General features: G+C 38.9%; 1 protein-coding gene across 2 annotated transcripts in view; it reads left to right on the top strand.

Annotated features, from left to right (window-relative positions):
- The first annotated feature begins 778 nt into the window (after positions 1-778).
- Positions 779-20474, top strand: part of KCNU1 (potassium calcium-activated channel subfamily U member 1) — a 136868-nt gene continuing 117172 nt past the window's right edge. For both annotated transcript variants that reach the window (XM_087875660.1, XM_034436890.3), the window contains exons 1-7: positions 779-1144; positions 1939-2040; positions 3827-3888; positions 6620-6710; positions 7413-7524; positions 11770-11845; positions 17864-17939. In XM_087875660.1, the coding sequence (XP_087731786.1) occupies positions 935-1144; positions 1939-2040; positions 3827-3888; positions 6620-6710; positions 7413-7524; positions 11770-11845; positions 17864-17939 (729 nt within the window). In that variant the 5' untranslated portion in view covers positions 779-934. The remainder of the gene's footprint in view (positions 1145-1938; positions 2041-3826; positions 3889-6619; positions 6711-7412; positions 7525-11769; positions 11846-17863; positions 17940-20474) is intronic.

The following is a 20474-nucleotide window of genomic DNA, read 5'->3' as shown; positions in this document are numbered from 1 at the left end:
CCCTACCCCCTGTACATGTGTGTGCGCCACCCACATATGCGCAGCAGAGACCTGAAGGCCAATGGGAAGTGTGCACGCATGTGCAGTGGAGCGAAGCTAAACTGAGGCGACGGCTCGCATGCCATCAGAGAGGGCGCTGCGTGCCACCTCTGGCACACATGCCATAGGTTCGCCATCACGGCCCTATACCATTTTAAACAAATAGCTGCCCAATCGCTTCATTAAAAATCTCCAGTGTTAGAGCACCCACAATTTCTGGAGGCAATTTCTGGTTTATTGTTTTCACTGTCAGGAAACTTCTCCTTAGTTCTAAGTTGGTTCTCTCCTTGATTAGTTTCCATCCATTGCTTCTTTATTAGCCATGAATTTTCATGAAGTGATCCCTGGGTATAATCCTTCGATATAAATTATGTAAATGAATATAAAGAGAAGAAGCCTTAGTCTGTTTGTCAATTAGGTAGTAATAGTGACATATTTTACAAAACACCTGAAGGGAAACTAATTTTCTATTCAAGCCTGTGGTTTCTGCATGATAGGTCTAATAAAGAATATTTTTAGCTCAGGGTTGAAATGAGGAGCCCTTGATGTTTTCTGAGTTTGGTTGTTTTCTTGCCAACTAGGTAACATCATCAGACTAGCACTGATGTTACCTTGTTTGGGTAATGAAACATCTGCCAGAAAACAGTTCAGAGAGCACCAAGGACCCATCATTTGTGGTTTTATAAGCTCTCTCTCTCTCTCGCTCTCTCGCTCTCTTACACACACACACACACACACACACACACACACACACACAGAGAGAGAGAGAGAGAGAGAGAGAGAGAGAAAGAGAGAGAGAGAGATTGTCTGCATAGTGGAAGTGACATCATAAAGATTCTGCAAAGGAATAGAATTTCTTAGAATTCCCCAAGGGAACAAAAAGGAAGTGGAAAAAATGGCTGACAAGCCAGTAGTCCTAAGTACTTCTCAGTTCACCAACAACTGGTCTGAAAAATCTGGAAGCCACTGTACTGATTTTGTCCAGCTGGCCTTTATCACTTCTTGTCTCTTTATTTTTGTGGGAGGTATCATTATCATCTTGATGGTCAGAGTAATCCGATACATATTACATAGGTGCTTCTTTAGATATTCCATTCAATTTCAGGTAAGCATGCTTTATAAGTCATAAAAAGAAAATGTGGCTGGGAATTGTTAGGATTGTATATCTGAATATTGCACACCATACTCATGAAGTTAAAATCTGATAGAGAGTTACATGTAAAGGAAGTGGAATATATTGGGCTTTTCTGATAATTCTGATGTAGAATTAGTACGTTGATTGCATATTATTGGTGTATTAATTTGATATTCATTGCTTATTTACAGTATTCCCTAATTACCTATGGACACCCACACTCCATCCCGTGAAGAAAACAAACTCTATTTTACCATCATTTGAATTTCACCACATTTAGGAAGAAGTAGAATATAAACTATAAAATGATAGATCAGGATATTTCCTGGTAACATTTAATTTTCTTTTTGGGAAATAGGTTTCTGATTTTGTTTTCTATTATAACACCCTGATAAGATAGTGGCATTTCAGTTGCGGGTGTTCCTTTCCAGAAGTCATACTTCATGGTTCATAATTCACTGGAAGTTTTTATGAAGAGATTGGATAATCATTTGTCTGAAATGGTATAGGGTTTCCTGCCTGAGCAGGTGTTCTGACTAGAAGACCTCCAAGGCCCCTTCCAACTTTGGTATTCTGTTGTAATCCTAAAATTGAATTTTGGTTGCGCAGTAGCCAAATAACTAAATAAATCTGTTTGACAGCAATTCCAGAATAAATGTTTGGCCTGCACCATATAAGAGGCACACAGAGGGCAATTAATTAATACCCTTATTTTAATGTAGACCAGCAGGGTAAAATCTTAACATTTACTTTTATCTTGATAGTTGTTTACCAATAAGATGAAATTGCTGAGTTTCTGGAAAGGAAAGTTTCAAGACAGGGTGATAATGATGATCTCAGCTCAGACATCTATAGGCCGTATTCTGGTAAGTTATTTTAAAGGTGTCTAAAATATTGTAGGTGAATATTCATTAATTATACTGCAGAATGATTTCATGATTATTTCAGTATTTGATGATTAGACACAAGAGTCAATGCTTAGGTTACTAAAATAGAATTTACCATGCATCAGCAAGTCTAAAGGTATCCCAAGATTTATAAAAATGCAGGAAGAAAAGTGGTACCGAACCCTGCGAGAGAAGATTTCATGTAATCCACTTAAAATGAAATGGTGTCATGGAAAAAATAAATGACTGATAAGCTTCCTGCTTTGGTGTTACTAAAACAGGTTTAATAGGTCTATTGCTTCAAGTACCTTACACACTAAAAATAAACACAAAAAAGCTAAAGGCAATGGGGAATATTTTTTATCATAAAGTGGAATCCAGGTGAAACAATGAACACATATCTAATGAAAGGGAGGATGACTATGTATTTACTATAATTACATGTGAAATATTATGTCAAATCTCATTTGAATTGAATTCAACTCTGGATGAATTCATGGATATGGACTTTATGGGGTTTTTGCTTTTATATATATATCCAAATTTTAACCATATTTGACTTTGCTTTGCTCTTAAATCAGCTTAACAACAGGGGTGTATAAAATAAAGAGCTAGGATAAACCCTTCACAGAACAGTTAAATTTTGAGGAAAAACTTAAATATTGATTACCGTAAGCAGGTGAGTGGCGATACTGTTGGTAGGTGGGGAAAAAAAGATTGTCAGTACCATCAATTCAGGAATTAAATTGCTGCCACCTTTTGGAAAAAAAATCACATGAAATATCTGAAAGACTAACTTGTAAAGATAGCCAGTTTAGATGATTGATTCGCCGCAATTAATATTGAAGAACATTAAGCATCTTCAAACAGGTTTATCTCAGTTCCTGTGTTTTCCTCTGGCCATTCCAAATGTAGCTTTCCTTCCTTAAGATCAGTGTTTTGATTCCTGGACAGCTCTTGGACTAAGTCTGTGGTTTTCTTGGCAAGATTTCCATAGAAAAGAATATTTGTAGCTCAGGTTTGAAATGAGAAATCCTTGGTACTCTCTGAGCTTGGTTGTTTTCTGGCAGACATTTCATTACCCAAACTAGGTAACATCATCAGTACTAATGATGTTATATTACCTAGTTTGGGTAATGAAATGTCTGCCAGAAAACAATCAAGTTTAAAGAGCACCAAAGACTCCTCATTGATAAGATTTTTCAGAGGTGGTTTGTCATGGCCTCCTTCCTAGGGCTGTATGAGAGAGTCTAATGCTCGCATTATTTAATTGAAAAGTTTAAGAGTGGCCAGATTGTTATAACAAACTGGAGATAATCACTGGTTTATATTTTATGTATATTACATTGAAGTGGTAATGGAGGATATGAAATAGATTTTTTTATTCTTACGCCACCCACTATGACAGCCAATAGCAATAGCACTTAGACTTATGTACCTCTTCACAGTGCTTTACAGTCCTCTCTAAGCCATTTACAAAGTCAGCATATTGCCCCAACAATCTGGGTCCTCATTTTACTGACCTTGGAAGGATGGAAGGCTGAGTCAACCTTGGGTTAGTGAGAATCTAATTGCCAAACTTCTGGCAGCTGGCAGTCAGCAGAAGTAGCCTGCAGTATTGCATTCTAACCACTGCACCACCAAGGCTCTTTTAAATGTCAGATATGGCCTTGTGCTTAAAAAAAACTAGAAACCCTAGAAACCTCTGGTTTTGAATTAGATTGGCAAATAAAGAGTGAATTAATTACGTAGGTTTCTGTTTTAGGTAATACTGGTGTTCCTATTTAGTATTGGGTCACTCATCATTTACTTCATCAACTGTTACAGGTAATTAGAACCTTGTAATTTATCCAATGTACATGTATTTCTTTAAAAAACATATTTCACATGTCTTCTGTTAATTTTTATCAAAATATAGTGGCTTTTTAAAAATGTTTCTCTCCCTCCTTCTTTCCTTTGGTAAAAAAAAAACAACATTTAATCAATGGACAGAAATACATTAAATTTACCACATACTAAATTAAATTGAGTTCAACCCCTAGCTATTTCATGTGCATATTTTCTTGTAAGAATAGAAAATCGATTTGCTGTTGCCTCCTCCTAGGGTATTGTGTGCTATGTTTGTTTGTGGTTAATTTCCAATCTAGCCCACAGCCGTGGAATTTTATGGTTTCCCATAAAAGTATGAATCAGATCTTATCCTGCTTAACTTGGCCAGATACTGCCATCTGCTGTAGACAACAATACATTTTCTGCAGTTTTCTTGGCAAGAATTTTCAGAAGTGGCTTGCCCTTGCTCTTAGGGCTGAGAGAGAAGGACTAGCCTTAGCACAAGTCACCCAGCTGGCTTTTTGCCTATGGTGGGATTAGAACTCACAGTCTCCTGGTTTCTAGCCTGATGCCTTAACCACTACACCAGACTGGTATATATGGATGTCTGGATCTAAAAGCTGTTGTCTGTTTAGGGGCAATGGAGGATCAGAAGCTCATTTCTTTTTTGTCATTGAGTGTGCAGAAATGCCCTGCACACTCAAAGCAGCAAGGTTTCTGCAGAGGCACTGCAGCTGCTTTGCAGCACTTCCTAGTATGATTGTTTGACACCGTGGTGTATAGACATGCAGTCATTCCAGAAAGAGGAACACAGCATCCAAGGAGAGCCCCATGCTGTTACAAACATCTGGAATGTTTAGTTCTAAAACAAAAGAATAGCTGAGTCAACTTCCAAAATTTTAAAGCTGAGAGATGTTAGTAAGATTTTATTCCTGCTTGTATTTATCCCATTATGGTTCAATTGGGAAGAAAGAACTGAGATTCATCATCAGAAGCATCTGTGATGTTATTCTTTCATATCCCTAAGAACAGTTGTATGATCAGTTCTAAGTTCTCTCTGTCTGCCTGTCTCTAATGTATTTGTCTTTACTATCACTATCTAAATAGCAATGTATATCTGCCCTCCCCCTTGACTTCGCTTGTCAGAAGGTTGCAAAAGGTGATCACATGACCTTGGGACATAGCAATGGTCATAAATATGAACCAGTAATGAAGCATCTGAATTTTGATCACATGATCATTGGAATGCTGCAAAGGTCATAACTGTGAAAAACAGTAATATGTCACTTTTTTCAGTGCCATTATAACTTTGATAAGTTACTAAAACTGTTGTAAGTCGAGGACTACCTGTAATTCTCTTTTTAGTCTAGTACTTTTGCATTAAATTACAATATCCATATTCTGCTAAAGTTGTGCATTTAACTGGTCAGTATCCTAAATTCAGGATGTGCATACACATAAGCTTCTGGAGTACACCATGAGGTGAAAACAACTACCATATCTTTTTGATACTTACAGCTGGAACATCTTTCACTTTTGAACAATATAAGCCACATTTTTCAAACACGAGATTTCTTTTTCCACTACTTGGTTGAAAAAAAAACAGCATCATCATTTTGCAAAATGCAAATCAAACCAGTTTTGGCAATTTCATTCTGTCATTCCTCACTTGTCAACAACACAAAATGTGGAAACTGTCAAAAATGTCAAATAAAATTTGAAATTCTACTTGTGGATATTCTGCAGTGTACAGTGTGAATATGGTTTAGCTCAAATGCTGCCAGCTTTTGGATTATTCAATTAAATCATGTTAATATCAAATGCTTTACACTGAAGTACTCTTTTGTATAGAAGCCAACGTTTGGTGTTTGTGTGTGTGTGTGTGTGTGTGTGTGTGTGTATGAAGCATAATCTGTATTTCCAATGGAATCTGTAGGGAGGCAAAGGAGGCCAAATGATGATATGCATTTTGTGACATTATTGTATAAATAACCTTTATGAATTTCCATCAAACATTATCCATTATTTCTTGTCCTGATTTCAGGTGCTTTGGAGAATAGATTGTCCCTCTCTTCTTTGAGTCAGCCCCTCAAATTGGAAGACTGTTATCATGTCACATTTAGTCATTCTCTTTTCTAGACTAGACATACCCAGTTCCTGCAAATTTCATTGTATGTTTTAGCTTCTAACTGTCTAATCATCTTTGTTGCTCTTCTTCACTTTTTTTTTGTCTTTTTTTAGCTTTCTAGCCTCAGATGTGGGCATATACTGTATGTAACTCCTTCTTTGTGTAGTCTCTGGCTCCTTCCTTTGCTATGACAAAGGCTTTCCAGGTTAAGAAGCAGCTCCCTTCTCTGCCTGGGCAATGATTTGAATCCTGGCCAGCACCATGGAAGGGTGTTTGTGTTTGTTGATAGAGTCCACACATCTGAATTTAGAGCCAATCACACACAAATTTATCTCCCAGTAATGAATTTCATGAAGACATGTAGTTTTCCTACTAATGAAATCAGACACTTGACAGTTCTAATTTCCAATTCTCTTCCTGCTCTGATTTTTCTTAATGATTATTAAAAAAATTTTGAGGAATGCTTTTCTGATGAAAATATGCAATCTGATTGTTTTAAAGAATGCTATGGGTTGATTTCAAAAAATTAATGAAAGTCTTGTCTTAATATAAACAATGATTACTCATAAATCATAAACAATAATTTTCCCTTTACTACAGTGTTAAAGAGTTTTGTCTCACCTTTGAAGACCAGACAATTGTGATCGATCTATTTTTTAATGTATTTTTTCTTCTGCATTTTGGATTGCGGGTAAGAAATATTTGCAATTAAAAATATTTTAAAAGTGTTGGGCGAAAGAGAATAAGAAGGAGAGATCTAGGAATGGTTCAGAAATTTGTTTCAATTTGTAATGCAATGTGGATTGTAATACAAACATGCCTATTTCTCATTTTCTTAAGCCAACTGAATAGCAATGCAATGATTCTGTAATTTTCACATTCTTCCAATTTTTGAGTACTTTTTAAAATAATTTGTAGAAAAGTATATCTATCTGTGATATATCTATTTGTGAAATATCTATCTGTGAAAATGAGCATACTTAATATATCTATCTGTGAAAATGAGCACACTTTTTGACAAAGTTATTTTACATATTTATTAAATTTATTTTCTATCCATCTCACCCAAAGGAGACTTATCATGAATACAAAATTGTATTAGTTTAGAGAAGTATGCAGAAAAACAAAAGTACAAAGTACAAATTACTACACTGATAGAATTGACAAATTATTACACTGATAGAACTATTAATTTCCTACTTTAAATTTAAGATAAGTCTGGGGGAAAAATAACTACTGTATATCACTCAGGCTGTGGGCTCTCATTTGACATTGCCTCTTCTTTTTTTGATCACATCATGAAGAAAAAAGACCAAATAGGGACAAAATAGTTTCATTATCTCTGACTATGTGCAGTGCTGTGGTTTTCTTTGTTTTTGTGTTTATTTTGTAGTTTTTGGCAGCAAGTGACAAGCTAGCATTCTGGTTGGAGCTTAATTCCATTGTGGATTTCTTCACCATAACTCCAGTCTGTATAGCCTTCTATCTAGGAAAAAATTGGCTTGGTAAGTACACACCTCAGTTGTATGTTTCTATGGAATTTTCAGTCATGTCATTTTGTCATTTTGTTTCAGTTATGTCCTAAAAGATCACACCCTGTTCTTAGAATCTAGTGGGTGAAGGATATAAATTTTAATCCCATCACTTAATGGCCTAGGATTTCTTAATGGGCACAAAATAGCTCTAAAGACTTCATGCATCTGCTGTAGGCTATTAAGAGCCCGTGTATTAGGCTGATGCTGATGCTGTGCAACGCCAGGTCCGTGGTCAACAAAGCCCCCCTCATCTGCATGTTGATTCAGGAGGGGGGAGCGGACCTGGTGGGTATTACAGAGATCTGGTTGGGCCAGGAGGGGGGGTCCCCCTCATAGAGATGTGCCCACTGGGTTTCCGCGCATTCCATCAGCTGAGGGCCCAGGGTAGGGGTGGGGGGGTGGCGGTTATTGTAAAGGAAGGTCTTGATCCTAGGGAGGCCACCTGTACCTCAGATAGCCGGATGTGAGTCTCTCCTTGTGAAGTGGGGCCATGGGATGCAGGTGGGTTTGCTGATTGCATACCTGGCTCCCTGCTGTGTGGCAGCGGCCCTGCCAGAGCTCCTCAACGTTATAGCCAGGGTGGCAGTTGATACCCCCAGGCTTTTGGTCATGGGGGATTTCAACCTGCTGTCCATCGGTGAAACCTCTGAGGTGGCTCGGGAGTTCATGGCTTCCATGACAGCCATGGACCTGACCCAGTTAATTCATGGCCCTATTCACACAGGAGGACACACTCTGGACTTGATTTTTGTCTCTGGTCACTGGTTGAATGGTCTAGATACAGGGGATATAGCCATTGAACTCTTGTTATGGTCAGACCATTCTCTCCTTAGGCTTGACTTTCTGACCGCTACACCCCACCGCAGGGAGGCGGAATCGACTAGGTGGTTCCGCCCCAGGCGCCTGATGGATCCTGAAAGATTCCAAATGGAGCTTGGGCCATTTCCTGAGACTCTGGCTCATGACTTGACAGAAGACCTGGTGGCCGCCTGGGATAGGGCGGCCACTGGTGCTTTAGATCGGGTCGTGCCTTTGCGGCCTCTGACCCGGCGCCGAACCTGCCCAGCTCCTTGGTTCTCCGAGGAGCTGAGAGAGATGAAGCACTGGAAAAGATGCCTAGAGACTAGTTGGAGGGCTAGTCGTTCCGAATCCGACCGAACACTAGTAAGGTCTTATATCAAGACCTACTTAGTGGCGATAAAAGCGGCGAAGTGTAACTTCTTTTCGCATCAGCAGATAACCGCCCAGCTGCCCTGTTTAGGGTGACCCGCTCCCTTCTCCACCTGGGAGCATGGGAAGACTCCTTGCAAGGGTGAGCGGAGGATTTTGCGCATTATCTGCACAATAAAATTGCTCAAATTTGGGAAGGCTTGGACTTTGACTGGGTGGATTCAGGCAGGATGTCGGAGGTGGGTCTTGAGAATGTTATCTGGGATGAGTTTGACCCTGTGACTCCCGAGGACGTGGACAGAATGCTGGGGAGGTTGAACGCAACCACATGTTTATTGGACCCGTGTCCCTCCTGACTAGTGCTGGCTACCCAGGAGGTTACCTGAGGCTGGCTCCAGAGGATTATTAACGCTTCTTTGAGTGAGGGTTTCCTGCCCCCCGCCTTGAAAGAGGCGGTGGTAAGGCCCCTCCTCAAGAAGCCCTCTCTGAACCCGGTTGTTTTGGCAAACTACCATCCAGTCTCCAACCTTCACTTTGTGGTGAAGGTTGTTGAGAGTGTGATTGTGCAACAGTTCCCACAGTACCTGGATGAAACTGTCTATCTAGATCCATTCCAGTCTGGCTTCAGGCCTGGGTACAGCACGGAAACGGCATTGGTCGCATTGGTTGATGATCTCTGGAGGGTTCGGGACAGGGGTTGCTCCTCTGTTCTGGTCCTATTAGACCTCTCAGCGGCTTTTGATACCATCGACCATGGTATCATGTTGTGCCGGCTGGAGGGGTTGGGAGTGGGAGGCACCGTTTTACGGTGGTTCTCCTCCTATCTCTCTGACCGGTCACAGTCCGTGTTGGCAGGGGGGCAGAGGTCGACCTCAAGGCACCTTGTTTGTGGGGTGCTGCAAGGGTCGGTCCTCTCGCCTCTCCTGTTCAACATTTATGTGAAGCCGCTGGGTGAGATAATCCATGGTTTTGGGGTGCAGTGCCATCTGTATGCTGACGATACTCAGCTGTACATCTCCACCCCAGACCACCCCTATGATGCCCTTGAAGTGATGTCCTGGTGCCTGGAGGCCGTGCAGGTCTGGATGGGGAGGAACAGGCTCCGGCTCAACCCTTCCAAGACTGAGTGGCTGTGGTTGCCAGTGTCCCGATATAGCCAGCTGGTGCCATCGCTGGCTATTGGGGGCGAGTCATTGGCCCCCACGGAGAGGGCTCGTAACTTGGGTGTCCTCCTGGATGCACGGCTGTCTTTAGAAGAGCATATGACGGCTGTGGCCAGGGGGACTTTTTATCAGGCTCACCTGATATGCCAGTTGCGCCCCTTTCTGGATCGGGACTCCTTATGCACGGTCACTCATGCCCTCGTTACTTCCTGCCTGGACTACTGTAATGCTCTCTACATGGGGCTCCCCTTGAGGAGCACCTGGAGGCTCCAACTGGTCCAGAATGCAGCCGCACAGGTGATTATGGGGGCGACATGGTGCTCCCATGTCACACCTCTCCTGCGCAAGCTGCACTGGCTTCCGGTGGTCTTCTGGGTGCTTCAAGGTTTTGGTTCTCATCTTTAAAGCGCTCCATGGCTTAGGGCCTGGGTATCTACGAGACCACCTTCTGCCATCGATAACCTCCCACCGGCCAATATGCTCCCACAGAGAGGGTCTCCTCAGGGTGCCATCGGTCAAGCAATGGGGGAGAGCTTTCTCTGTGGGGGCACCCGCCCTCTGGAACGAGCTGCCCCCAGGGATACGACTGATCCCGGACCTCCGTACTTTCCGCCGGGCTCTGAAGACTTTCTTGTTTCAGCAAGCCGGGCTGGCTTAAAATTTTAATTGATTAATTTTATGGGTAAGGGGTTTTAAAATTGGGGAGCCAAATTGATTTAATTATTTTTTAAATTATTTTAATTTTCATATTGTATGTATTTTAATCCTGGCTGTTCACTGCCCTGAGTCCTTCAGGAGAAGGGCGGTATAAAAATTCAATAAATAAATAAATAAATAAATAAATAAATAAATAAGTAAGTAAGTAAGTAAGTAAGTAAGTAAGTAAGTAGAAAGAAAGAAAGAAAGAAAGAAAGAAAGAAAGAAAGAAAGAAAGAAAGAAAGAAAGACTGGGGGCTGCTTTCTGCCTCTAAGAACATGTTTCTCCATTTCTCCTTTGGGGAAATATAATATTCTACCTCTTTTAATATTCCCCAAAATATATCATTCTCTAGGAGGGGGTGGGGGCTTCTCACACCATTAATGCTATTCCTCCAGTGGTTGTGTAGGAAAGGTTTTAATCAATGCCATTAAGAAAACAATTCTTGCATTTTTTCCTATTTCTATTTCTTATGTAATTCGATGAAAACATAATTTCCTTTTGAAATTCCTTTCAGAAGAATATCCTCATAGTTGGAATGTGGCATTATTGCTTTTGTTTTATGCCATCAGATAGACAAAAAAATTCATTAAATTTCCAGGGAAATTGGACCTTCTTCCATTGAGCTTTTTCAGGCTGGGTGAGGGAGAATCAGAATAAAGGAGCGATATAATGCAAATATTACCAGCAGAATTCTCTCCCAATTCCATGTTTAAAGTATGCATAAAAACTCTATTAAGAGAAATTTGAAAAAATTTTAGAACATCCCAAGAATAAGAGAGAACATTAATAGTATTTTTTCCCTAAAACGTCTGAGATGTTTGTTAAGGGCAAGTGAATTTCCAGTGAATAAAGGATTCCTTCTAATAAACTAGAACCATTTTGTTTCAAACTTAGCAAGTATTTGTGGAATTCAGTAACTTCAGATTATCTGTAATGTACTGTATTTAATGTGGCATTAAATGTGATCAAATATATATTTATGGCAACCATCCCATATCACATGTGTTTGGCTTTTAATTCTCTGCAAAATGATAATAATACCATCTACCACCTAGAAATTAGTTAAATAGGTATGCATTATTTCAGTCTAAATGTTGTTGCCATACTTCAATCACCAGAAACAAACAAACAAAAAAAAAAAAACACAATTTCACCTATTTCCTCATTTCCTCCTCTTTATAGGTTTACGCTTCTTAAAAGCATTGAGATTGGTGGAACTTCCCAAAATTTTGCAATTCCTCCAAATTACCACTAGTGGGTAAGACAATTTTTATTTTTGTCATTAGTAAGCTATCTCTCTCTTTTTTGCTTCCAACTGGCTTTTGTGCAGTGGTCAGCTAGAACAAAATCAAAATTGTCTCCAGCTCAAAATATGTTGATATTTTTGTCCAATGGTGGGATTCTACAGGTTTGCACCAGTTCGGTAGAACTGGTTGTTAAGTAGTTAAGTAATTAAGCAATTCGGAGAACCAGTTGTTAAAAGAAATCTCCTTTTGTTTTTTTCCACTTTACAGGGTTAATCCTGTAAGGAATTACAACATTCTGTGTTGTTTCCTAGCCTAATCTTTATTGCCCTGTTTAGGAAACTGCCTCTCTGGCAGTATGCCTAGTCTTATTGGCACTTCCGGTTCTGGAGGTTCTCTGAGAGTTTTTTTTGCTTGACTTTCTTAAAGGGAAAGGGTTGTTTTAAGCTTTTTACACCGCTTTCGGGAGGAAATACTCCCCTATTGGAGTTCTTCCAGCCAGGGTGCAATGATCAGCACTTTGAAGAAATAATTGAATAATGAAGCAGAAGCTTTTAATGACAAGGAACCAAGATGACTGACATTCAGCAAGACTTCTTGGCTAGCTGTAAACTCAAATGTGAGTTTACATACTCTTTCTGACTTTTGGTCTAAAACTGGTTTTGGGTGAAGTTTAATTATGTGTTTGGTGATGTTTAATCCTGTGTTTAGTGATGGGATAATTTTCTCTATTCATCTTTGTTTGGAAGGAAAAATGTTAATCTCTGTTCCTGAAAAGAAGCAGCTTTGGGAATCTGACTAGTTCTGTGTGTATTTGTTCTGGTAATTGGTTTAACAAGCAACAGATACTCTGTTTGCTCCTTTGTTTCATTCTGGAGAGTTTAAATGATCTCTTTGCTAAAGGGTTTCCCTTTATGAGCAAGAGTTGGCTGCTGATAGTTATCATTGCATTTTAACTATTTTAATTCCTCAAGGTGCTCTGGCACCCTCCTTGATTTGTAACTCGTTTGCAGGTATTTCTAATCTAATGATTGGTATTTAGGGCAGCTTTTTGCAAGCAAAGAAGCTTTTTGTATTTTTATAAAGGTAATCCTTGATTTACAACAGTTACAATGGCCCTGGAAAAAGTGACTTATGACCGTTTTTCACACTTATGACCATTGCAACAAACTGTCATTAGGGCGAAGAAGCGATGCCACATGACCACCTGGCCATGCCCACCCAGTCACACAAAGCACCGCAGTTGTGAAATGAGTGACACAGTTGTTAAGAATGCTGCAATGGGCATAAATTATGACCAGTCATTAGTGCGAGGAACGGTCAAAAGTATCAGGAACTGCCAGAAATCACTTTTTTCAGCCCTCTGGGGAGTCCCTATCTGCATATGGACTACTCAGAGGGCTGAAAAAGTTATTTTTGACCAGTCCTCACACTTTTCACCAGTTCTCGCACTTATGACTGTCCTCACATTTTACGTTTTTTGCCCTGTCTTGTCACCATGTTGAAGAGAAGCAGTTGTGAAATGAGTGACATGGTTGTTAAGAATACTGCAACGGGCATAAATATGAGGATGGTCATAAGTGTGAGGACCAGTCAAAAGTGCGAGGACCGGTCAGAAATGACTTTTTTCAGCCCTCTGAGTAGTCCCTATACACATAGCCACGGCCATCCGGTCACATGATCAGCTAGCCACGCCCTCCTGGTCACATGACCTCCAAGCCATGCCCACCCAAATAAGCCACGCCCACAGAACCAGTTGTTAAAAAAATTGAATCCCACCACTGCTTTTGTCCCAATTTGAAGAGAGGGCTTATAACTCTGGTCAGGTTAGCTAAGTAAAATTGACTTCAGATTTTCCTATGCAGGTATCTCTCAAAGGTTAATAATCCCTCTTGCATGTACAAAAGACCAGTGAAGATTCAATTAAACTGATTTATTGCTACAGCCTATGCACAAGAATCTTGTCAACCAACAGTACTAATTTAGAGTTAGATAAGGGTAACGGCATTCAGGGAAAATTGGACTTTATTTGTAGCTACATAGCAATTCTAGACTGATCCCCCTTTTCACTCCACCCCCAAGGTCTGCCACTCTTTTTTTCACACTTGCACTTTCCACTAAAAAAAAATATTTTTTATTCCTGAGTTGCCTACTTCTCCAACATTCTGAACTTTATTTTGCACTTTCCTGCATGTAATTCCCATTTAGACCACTCCTATTGATTCACTTTCAACATCCCCAAAAATACCTCATCCAGAATCATATCAAATCTTCTCAGAATTTACCTCCAATTAACATCTCCCAGCTGTTTTCTTGTTTTCCCAACAGTCCACCTTGCAAGTCAGTTTTACTGCTTGCTCATTGCTCTCCATTGTACTAGCTCATGGTTAGAGCTTTGCCATACCTTTGTTGCTCTCCACTACTTGTTGGTCAAAACAAACTCTGGTTTGGGCAAAACAGACTTATATGTCTCATAACTCCATCTGCAGTATGGAGTTGTATCTGTTGTACTAATGCAATGTTATCTGCCTTTGCATTACCAAAAAAATAGATCCAATGTTTTACTTTTTATACATGGATTTTTTCCCCCTGGGTTTAGATAACTCATGGGTAATTATGGGAGTTGTAACAGATATGGAAAATCTGTAAAAGTTGGGTGATTAAGATACTTCACACTTGGGTCTCTGATGGTTTCAATTAGATTCATCTTGTGGGATTTTCTCTTTTTTTTAATTTAAAAAGTTTTTTTTATTTTATAAACAAACAAACAAACAATACATAATCAATCATTCAGTGTATCATCTGAATACATCTTTTGTGTCTTCTTCTTACTCCTCCAGTATTTATCATATCTTAATATTATCATTTCATTTATTATGACATTTCCCCCACATTTCTTATTTCTCTAGTAATACATTTATCTATCTTTTTATTTTATTAAAAATTATACAACAATTTTATCCCCACACAACCTTCAGCCCTCCCCTCCCCACGCCCCCCCCCCCAAGTTCCCAGAGCAAAAACAGGGTATAACATTTAACAAACATAAGCTAAAATATGCTAACTTACTACAAGATTCAAAACTCCCTCACGCTCTTTAACTCCCTTTTAAAAATTATTCATCAATCTTCCTTTTATAAATTCTCTTATCACATTTCGCATTTGTTACAAAAATCCTTTCCATACCTTCTTTTTCAGCATTACTCCCTAATAAAATTTTAAATGAAACATTTATCCTCTTTGGTCATTCATAAATCACTTGCCAATTTCTGTTTGTTCAACATTACTCCCTTGTAAAATTCTAAATTAAACATTTTAAAACTTTCTTTAAAGCATGTCTTTTTTTAAAAAAAAATATTATTAATCCATTGAGTTAAGTTATGTCTAACTTAAACATTTCGTCACGTATACCTTTTAAAAATACTATAATCTTAGGTTAAACATTTTAAAATCTCTTAATACATCAATAAGACATTCTTCAAAATATAAGTTTCAAAACTTTTTAAAAAAACTATCCATTAAATTTTAAATTAACCATTTTAATACTTCAATAAGTTTTAAAAAGCTATCCAATTTTAATTAAGCCTTTTTACTTCAATAAAACATTCTTCAGAATATAACCTTAAAGATACTGTTAATCCATTGGGTTAAGTTATTTCTAAATCTTGAGTTCATTCTTCAAAATATAAATTTCAAAACTTTCAGGAAACTATCCATTAAATTTTAAGTTAACCATGTTAATACCTCAATAACTTTTAAAAAGCTATCCATTTTTAGTTAAACATTTTTACTTCAATAAAACATTCTTCAAAATATAACCCTCAAAAGGCTATCCCTTAAATTATATCCAAAACTAAATATAATAAAACACTTCTTTTATATCATTGTTTTAAAATAAACTTTAAAAAATACTAATTTCAGTAAACTTTTCAGATTTATTACTAAGATCCTCCCCAAAAGAAATTAATCTTCCATTCTTCCTTTCTTTCTATATTTTTTCCAGTCCTTCTTCTTCAATAATACTTTCTTCTTCAGCATTGCTCCTCCCCCTGCTTTTATTTTCGAGAATTTTTGAATTTGGATTTGAGGTTGATGTATCTTTGGAATTCGTTCTTTTCTTAGAATTATTTCCTTTAATTTGGAACCCCCATTTCGACTCTTCCTGCTTATATAATCAATCACTTCATTCCTTAAATATTGATTCTGTCTGTAAAGCCAAGGATTGTCACAGTAAAATTTATCAGTCTGCAGTAAAGAGTCTATTTGCTGCTTTTCAGTTGATTGCATGGAAGCCTCTACCAAAACCTCTGTTTCCAGTGTGCTAACCTCCATCTTAATCCTGACAGCCTCTTTTTTATCCTCCAAAGTTACATTAGCCTGGTTAATTTCTTCCTCTTTTCCAGCCAGCAAATCATTGTTATTCTCCAAGTTTTGATTTTGAACAGTCCTTTTAATTGATTCTAATATAACAGAAGTATGAAAATTTAAGAGTTCTTGTAAAACCTTTACAGTCACAACTTGTGAGTTTGCTGACTCATATAATAATGATCCTCCATCCTTGATGTCAGCCATATTTCAATTTTCACTTTGTATTTATTCAGCTATCAGGTCAATAAGTCCGATTATTTTCCACACAATTTAAAAGTGTAAATTAGTTGAGGTCAATACCATAGTCTTTTCCATTCCACTTCCACTTTAAATCTTTTTCTTGATGTGTAATCCAGTAGCTTTAACAATGTTGCAAGCATTAACAAGCACTTTCACTAATAAATTTCATTTTCACGCCCTCAGGCGCCATTTTTTCCCCTTTTAAACGGAGTTAAAGTTCAATACTTGCATTTTTTGTTCTCCTGATTTTGCTCTGCCAGCATCCAAGGTCAAAGTTTCTTATAATCCTTAAAATTGCATTGCTGGTGTGTTCGCGACGCCTTGTTCTGCATAAAGCAGACTCGTCCCGGATCTGGAGCACTGAAGAGCTTTCAGGGAGCTCTCACCCTGCAAACCCCAGGCTTAAAAAAAAAACCCTGGGGGTCTAGGGGAGCTCTACCCAGACCCTTCTGCTCTTCTCTCCCCCTTTTTCCCTGGGGGAGAGCTTCAAGCTGCTAGACAGCTGATTTTCGCTGTTCTAGCGGCTAACGGAATCACGGGGCTGGATCTCCTAAAGGAGCATCCATCGGTGTTCTCGGAGCCACCGGAAGTCATTGTGGGATTTTTCTCTTGATGCATCAGCAACTCCATCGGGAAATTACAAACAGAATAACAGAGTTGGAAGAGACCTTGGAGGTCTTCTAGTCCAAACCCTTGCTTAGGCAGGAAACCTTATACTATTTCAGACAAATGATTGTCCAATCCCTTCTTAAAAGCCTCCTGTGTTGGAGCACCCACAACTTATGGAGGCAAGTCATTCCACTAATTAATTGTTTAACTGTCAGGAAATTTCTTCTTAGTTCCAGATTGGTTCTCTCCTTAATCAGTTTCCATCAAGAACAGAAACAACCTGAAACTAAGGAGAACAATTACAACTAATTACAACAATTAATCAGTGGAATGACTTGCCTCTAGAAGTTGAAGATGTTCCAACACTCCAACAATTCTATATGGCACATATAACTACCACTGAGATTGTTCTATAATAGTGTTTTATTAAAAAAAACTGGGGTAAGTTAAAATAATTGAGTACAAAGAACCTAGGACAAATTGCCTACTCTGTCTGAATTGTAGCAATTCAAACTCTGCCACAATGAGCTGATAGAAGATCTCTAATGCCTTGATTCCTTTGGTAGCAGAAAGGGGAATGAAAACCTTGTATCTATGATATTATTATTATTAGTTTTCTCCCTCCATGGGTCACTGTGGGATCTACAGGGCCAAAAACAGGATGAGAAATGTAATTAATAAATCAATCAATCAATGTCTACTTGAGTTAAGAACATGTGCCTCACTTGGAAGAGCCTCAAAGGATTAAATGGAGGTGAATGTTGCACCTACTCCTTTGAAACTCATCCATATCAACCCTCTCTTTGCATGTTCAGTACTGCAATCAAGCTGTCCAAACTTCTTGCTGTATTTGTCAGTACCTGGCTCACAGCTGCAGGATTTCTTCACTGGGTATGTATCAAAATGCCTGATGAAAATACCAGTGAAAGCAAATATCTGGTTATTTAACAGTAAAGGCAGATTTTATACTGGATGTCCTGATGGAATGTAGTTTGATTCAAATAAAACTTTGAAACTGCTTGCATTCTATACTAACATGTGATGTTCCCTAAAATACCTTTTAATTTAAATTGACATTAACTTACATTGGATCCAAGATTTTTTGCTCTATAGCAAGGGTGAAATCTACTTACCTTCCCTACTGGTTTGGAAGTGTGCACCCTGTGCATGCACGTGAGCAGAGCGAGCACACGTGCCATCTTCACGTCTGATTTTAGACCCTCTGCGCACGCGCAAAGCCTTCTGCGCATGTGCAAAGGGTCAAAAACAGGTTACTTCCTGGTTAAAACCAGGAAGTAATGACGTCCGGGTGGGTGGGCGGAGCCTTGTGCTGCCACCGCTACCGGTTTGCCAAACCATGCACCACCGCTGCTACCGGTTCTCCCGAACCGGAACAAACCAGTAGCATTTCACCCCTGCTCTATAGATGCTGGCAGAAGTAGTGATCAGTGAATGTTTAATATCAATAGCACTAGTACTTAGATTTATATACTACTTCATAGTGCTTTACAGCTCTCTCTAAGTGGTTTACAGAGTCAGCATATTGCCGCCAACCATCAGGGTCCTTTGTTTTACTCATCTCAGAAGGATGGAAGCCTGAGGCAACCTTGAGCTGGTTAGGGCTGAATTCCTGGCAGTGAGCAGAATTAGACTGCAATACGTACTCTAGCAATGACTCTTTTAGCAATAGTAATAGCACTTAGACTTATATATCGCTTCACAGTGCTTTACAGCCATCTCTAATCTTGATCCTTATTTTACCAATTTTTGAAGGATGGAAGGCTGAGTTAATCTTGAACCAGTCAGGATCGAATTCCTGGCAGTGAGCAGTGAGTTAGCATTCTAACTACCACACCACCATGGCTCATTTAAAACAGTAACATAGGAAACATTGTAAATTTTTATTTGATGTTTGTGAGTATTGCATGCCAAACATTTGCATATTCAAGAGCATCTCTTCTTGACTACACAGCTCTTATTTCAGACTTATTGCCATTTTGTATCTGTCCTGACACCCATTTGTGGTGATGCTTGCAATATGTTTTCAAAATCCCAAATGTTTTTATGTTCAACAACTTTGAACTTCTATTGAAATTCATCTGTTGAGGCTTTTCCTGAATTAACATGATTCTCCTCCTCAATGCTTTCTTTATTATATTCACTGAATAGGTTGGCATATTCTAAACTTGGATTAGTGAAACATGGTTACTCTATTCACACATCATATTATGTTCAAGTAGCTAAACTATATCATTATTTAAGGAGATGGTATAATTCACACAACATGTTAAATCTCAGCAGACTTGGCAAAAATGAGATTTGGTTCAATTCAGAATAGAGCTCCAAGCTCCAAGGGACCTTGGAGATCTTCTAGTCCAGGGGTGTCAAACTCGCAGCCTGTGGGCTGGATGCATCATGTGCTGGCCACACCCCCACCCAGTTTAGCGAAGGGGGAAAAAGTCCTGATAAATCACGTGATGCTGCCATGACGAAGCGAGTTTGACACCCCTGTTCTAGTCCAACCACCTGCTCAAGCAGGGAAACCTATACCATTTGAGACAAGTGACTGTCCAGTCTCTTCATAGAAAACATCCAGTGATGAAGCACCCACAACTTCTGAAGGCAATCTGTTCCAGTGGTTTATTGTTCTCACTGTTAAGAAATTTCTCCTTAATTCCAGGTTGCTTCTCTTCTTTATTAATTTCCATCATTTTTTTTTCTTACCTTGCCCTCTTGTGCTTTGGAAAATGTTGATCCACTCTTCTTTGTGACAGCCCGTCAAATCTGGAATACTGCTATCATGTCACCCTTGTCCTTCTTTTCTCTAGACTAGCCATACCCAAATCCTGCAACATTTCTTTATATGTTTTACTTCTAGGCCTTTTAATCATTTTAGTTGCTCTTCTCTGCACTTTTTTCAAAGTTTCAACATCTTTTTTGTAACGTGGTGACCAAACCTGGTCAGTATTCCAGTATTCCTGGTCAGATGCAGTATTCCAGGTGTGGTCTTACTAAGGTTTTATAAAACAGTATTAATACTTCAAGTGATTTTGATTCTATGTCTCTGTTTATGCAACCAAGGATTGTATTAGCTTTTTTGGCTGCTGCTGCACAATGCTGGTTCATATTTAAGTGATTGTCCACTAGGATTCCATGGTCCCTTTCACAGTTACTGTTTTTGGGCCACTGTATGATTCAGTATGCTGTAGATAAACCCAATTTTATTATATGTAATCAAATTTTCTTGTCTAATAAAAGGAAATTAACACAGACTTCATGAGAATGATCTGTGACATACAAGAAGTCCAGGAACCTAGTCCCTGTATTTAGCATGTTGTGTGAACTATACTATCTCCTTCAATTATGGCATAGTTTACCCATTTGAGCATATTATGTTGTGTGAATAGAGTAACTCAAGTTTAGAAT

This window comes from Pantherophis guttatus, chromosome 9, assembly GCF_059756535.1.
Source record: "Pantherophis guttatus breed Tessera chromosome 9, ASM5975653v1, whole genome shotgun sequence".
In the NCBI taxonomy this organism is placed as follows: domain Eukaryota; kingdom Metazoa; phylum Chordata; class Lepidosauria; order Squamata; family Colubridae; genus Pantherophis; species Pantherophis guttatus.
Note: the sequence above shows the minus strand (reverse complement) of the source record. Positions and strands in the feature narration are given on the sequence as shown.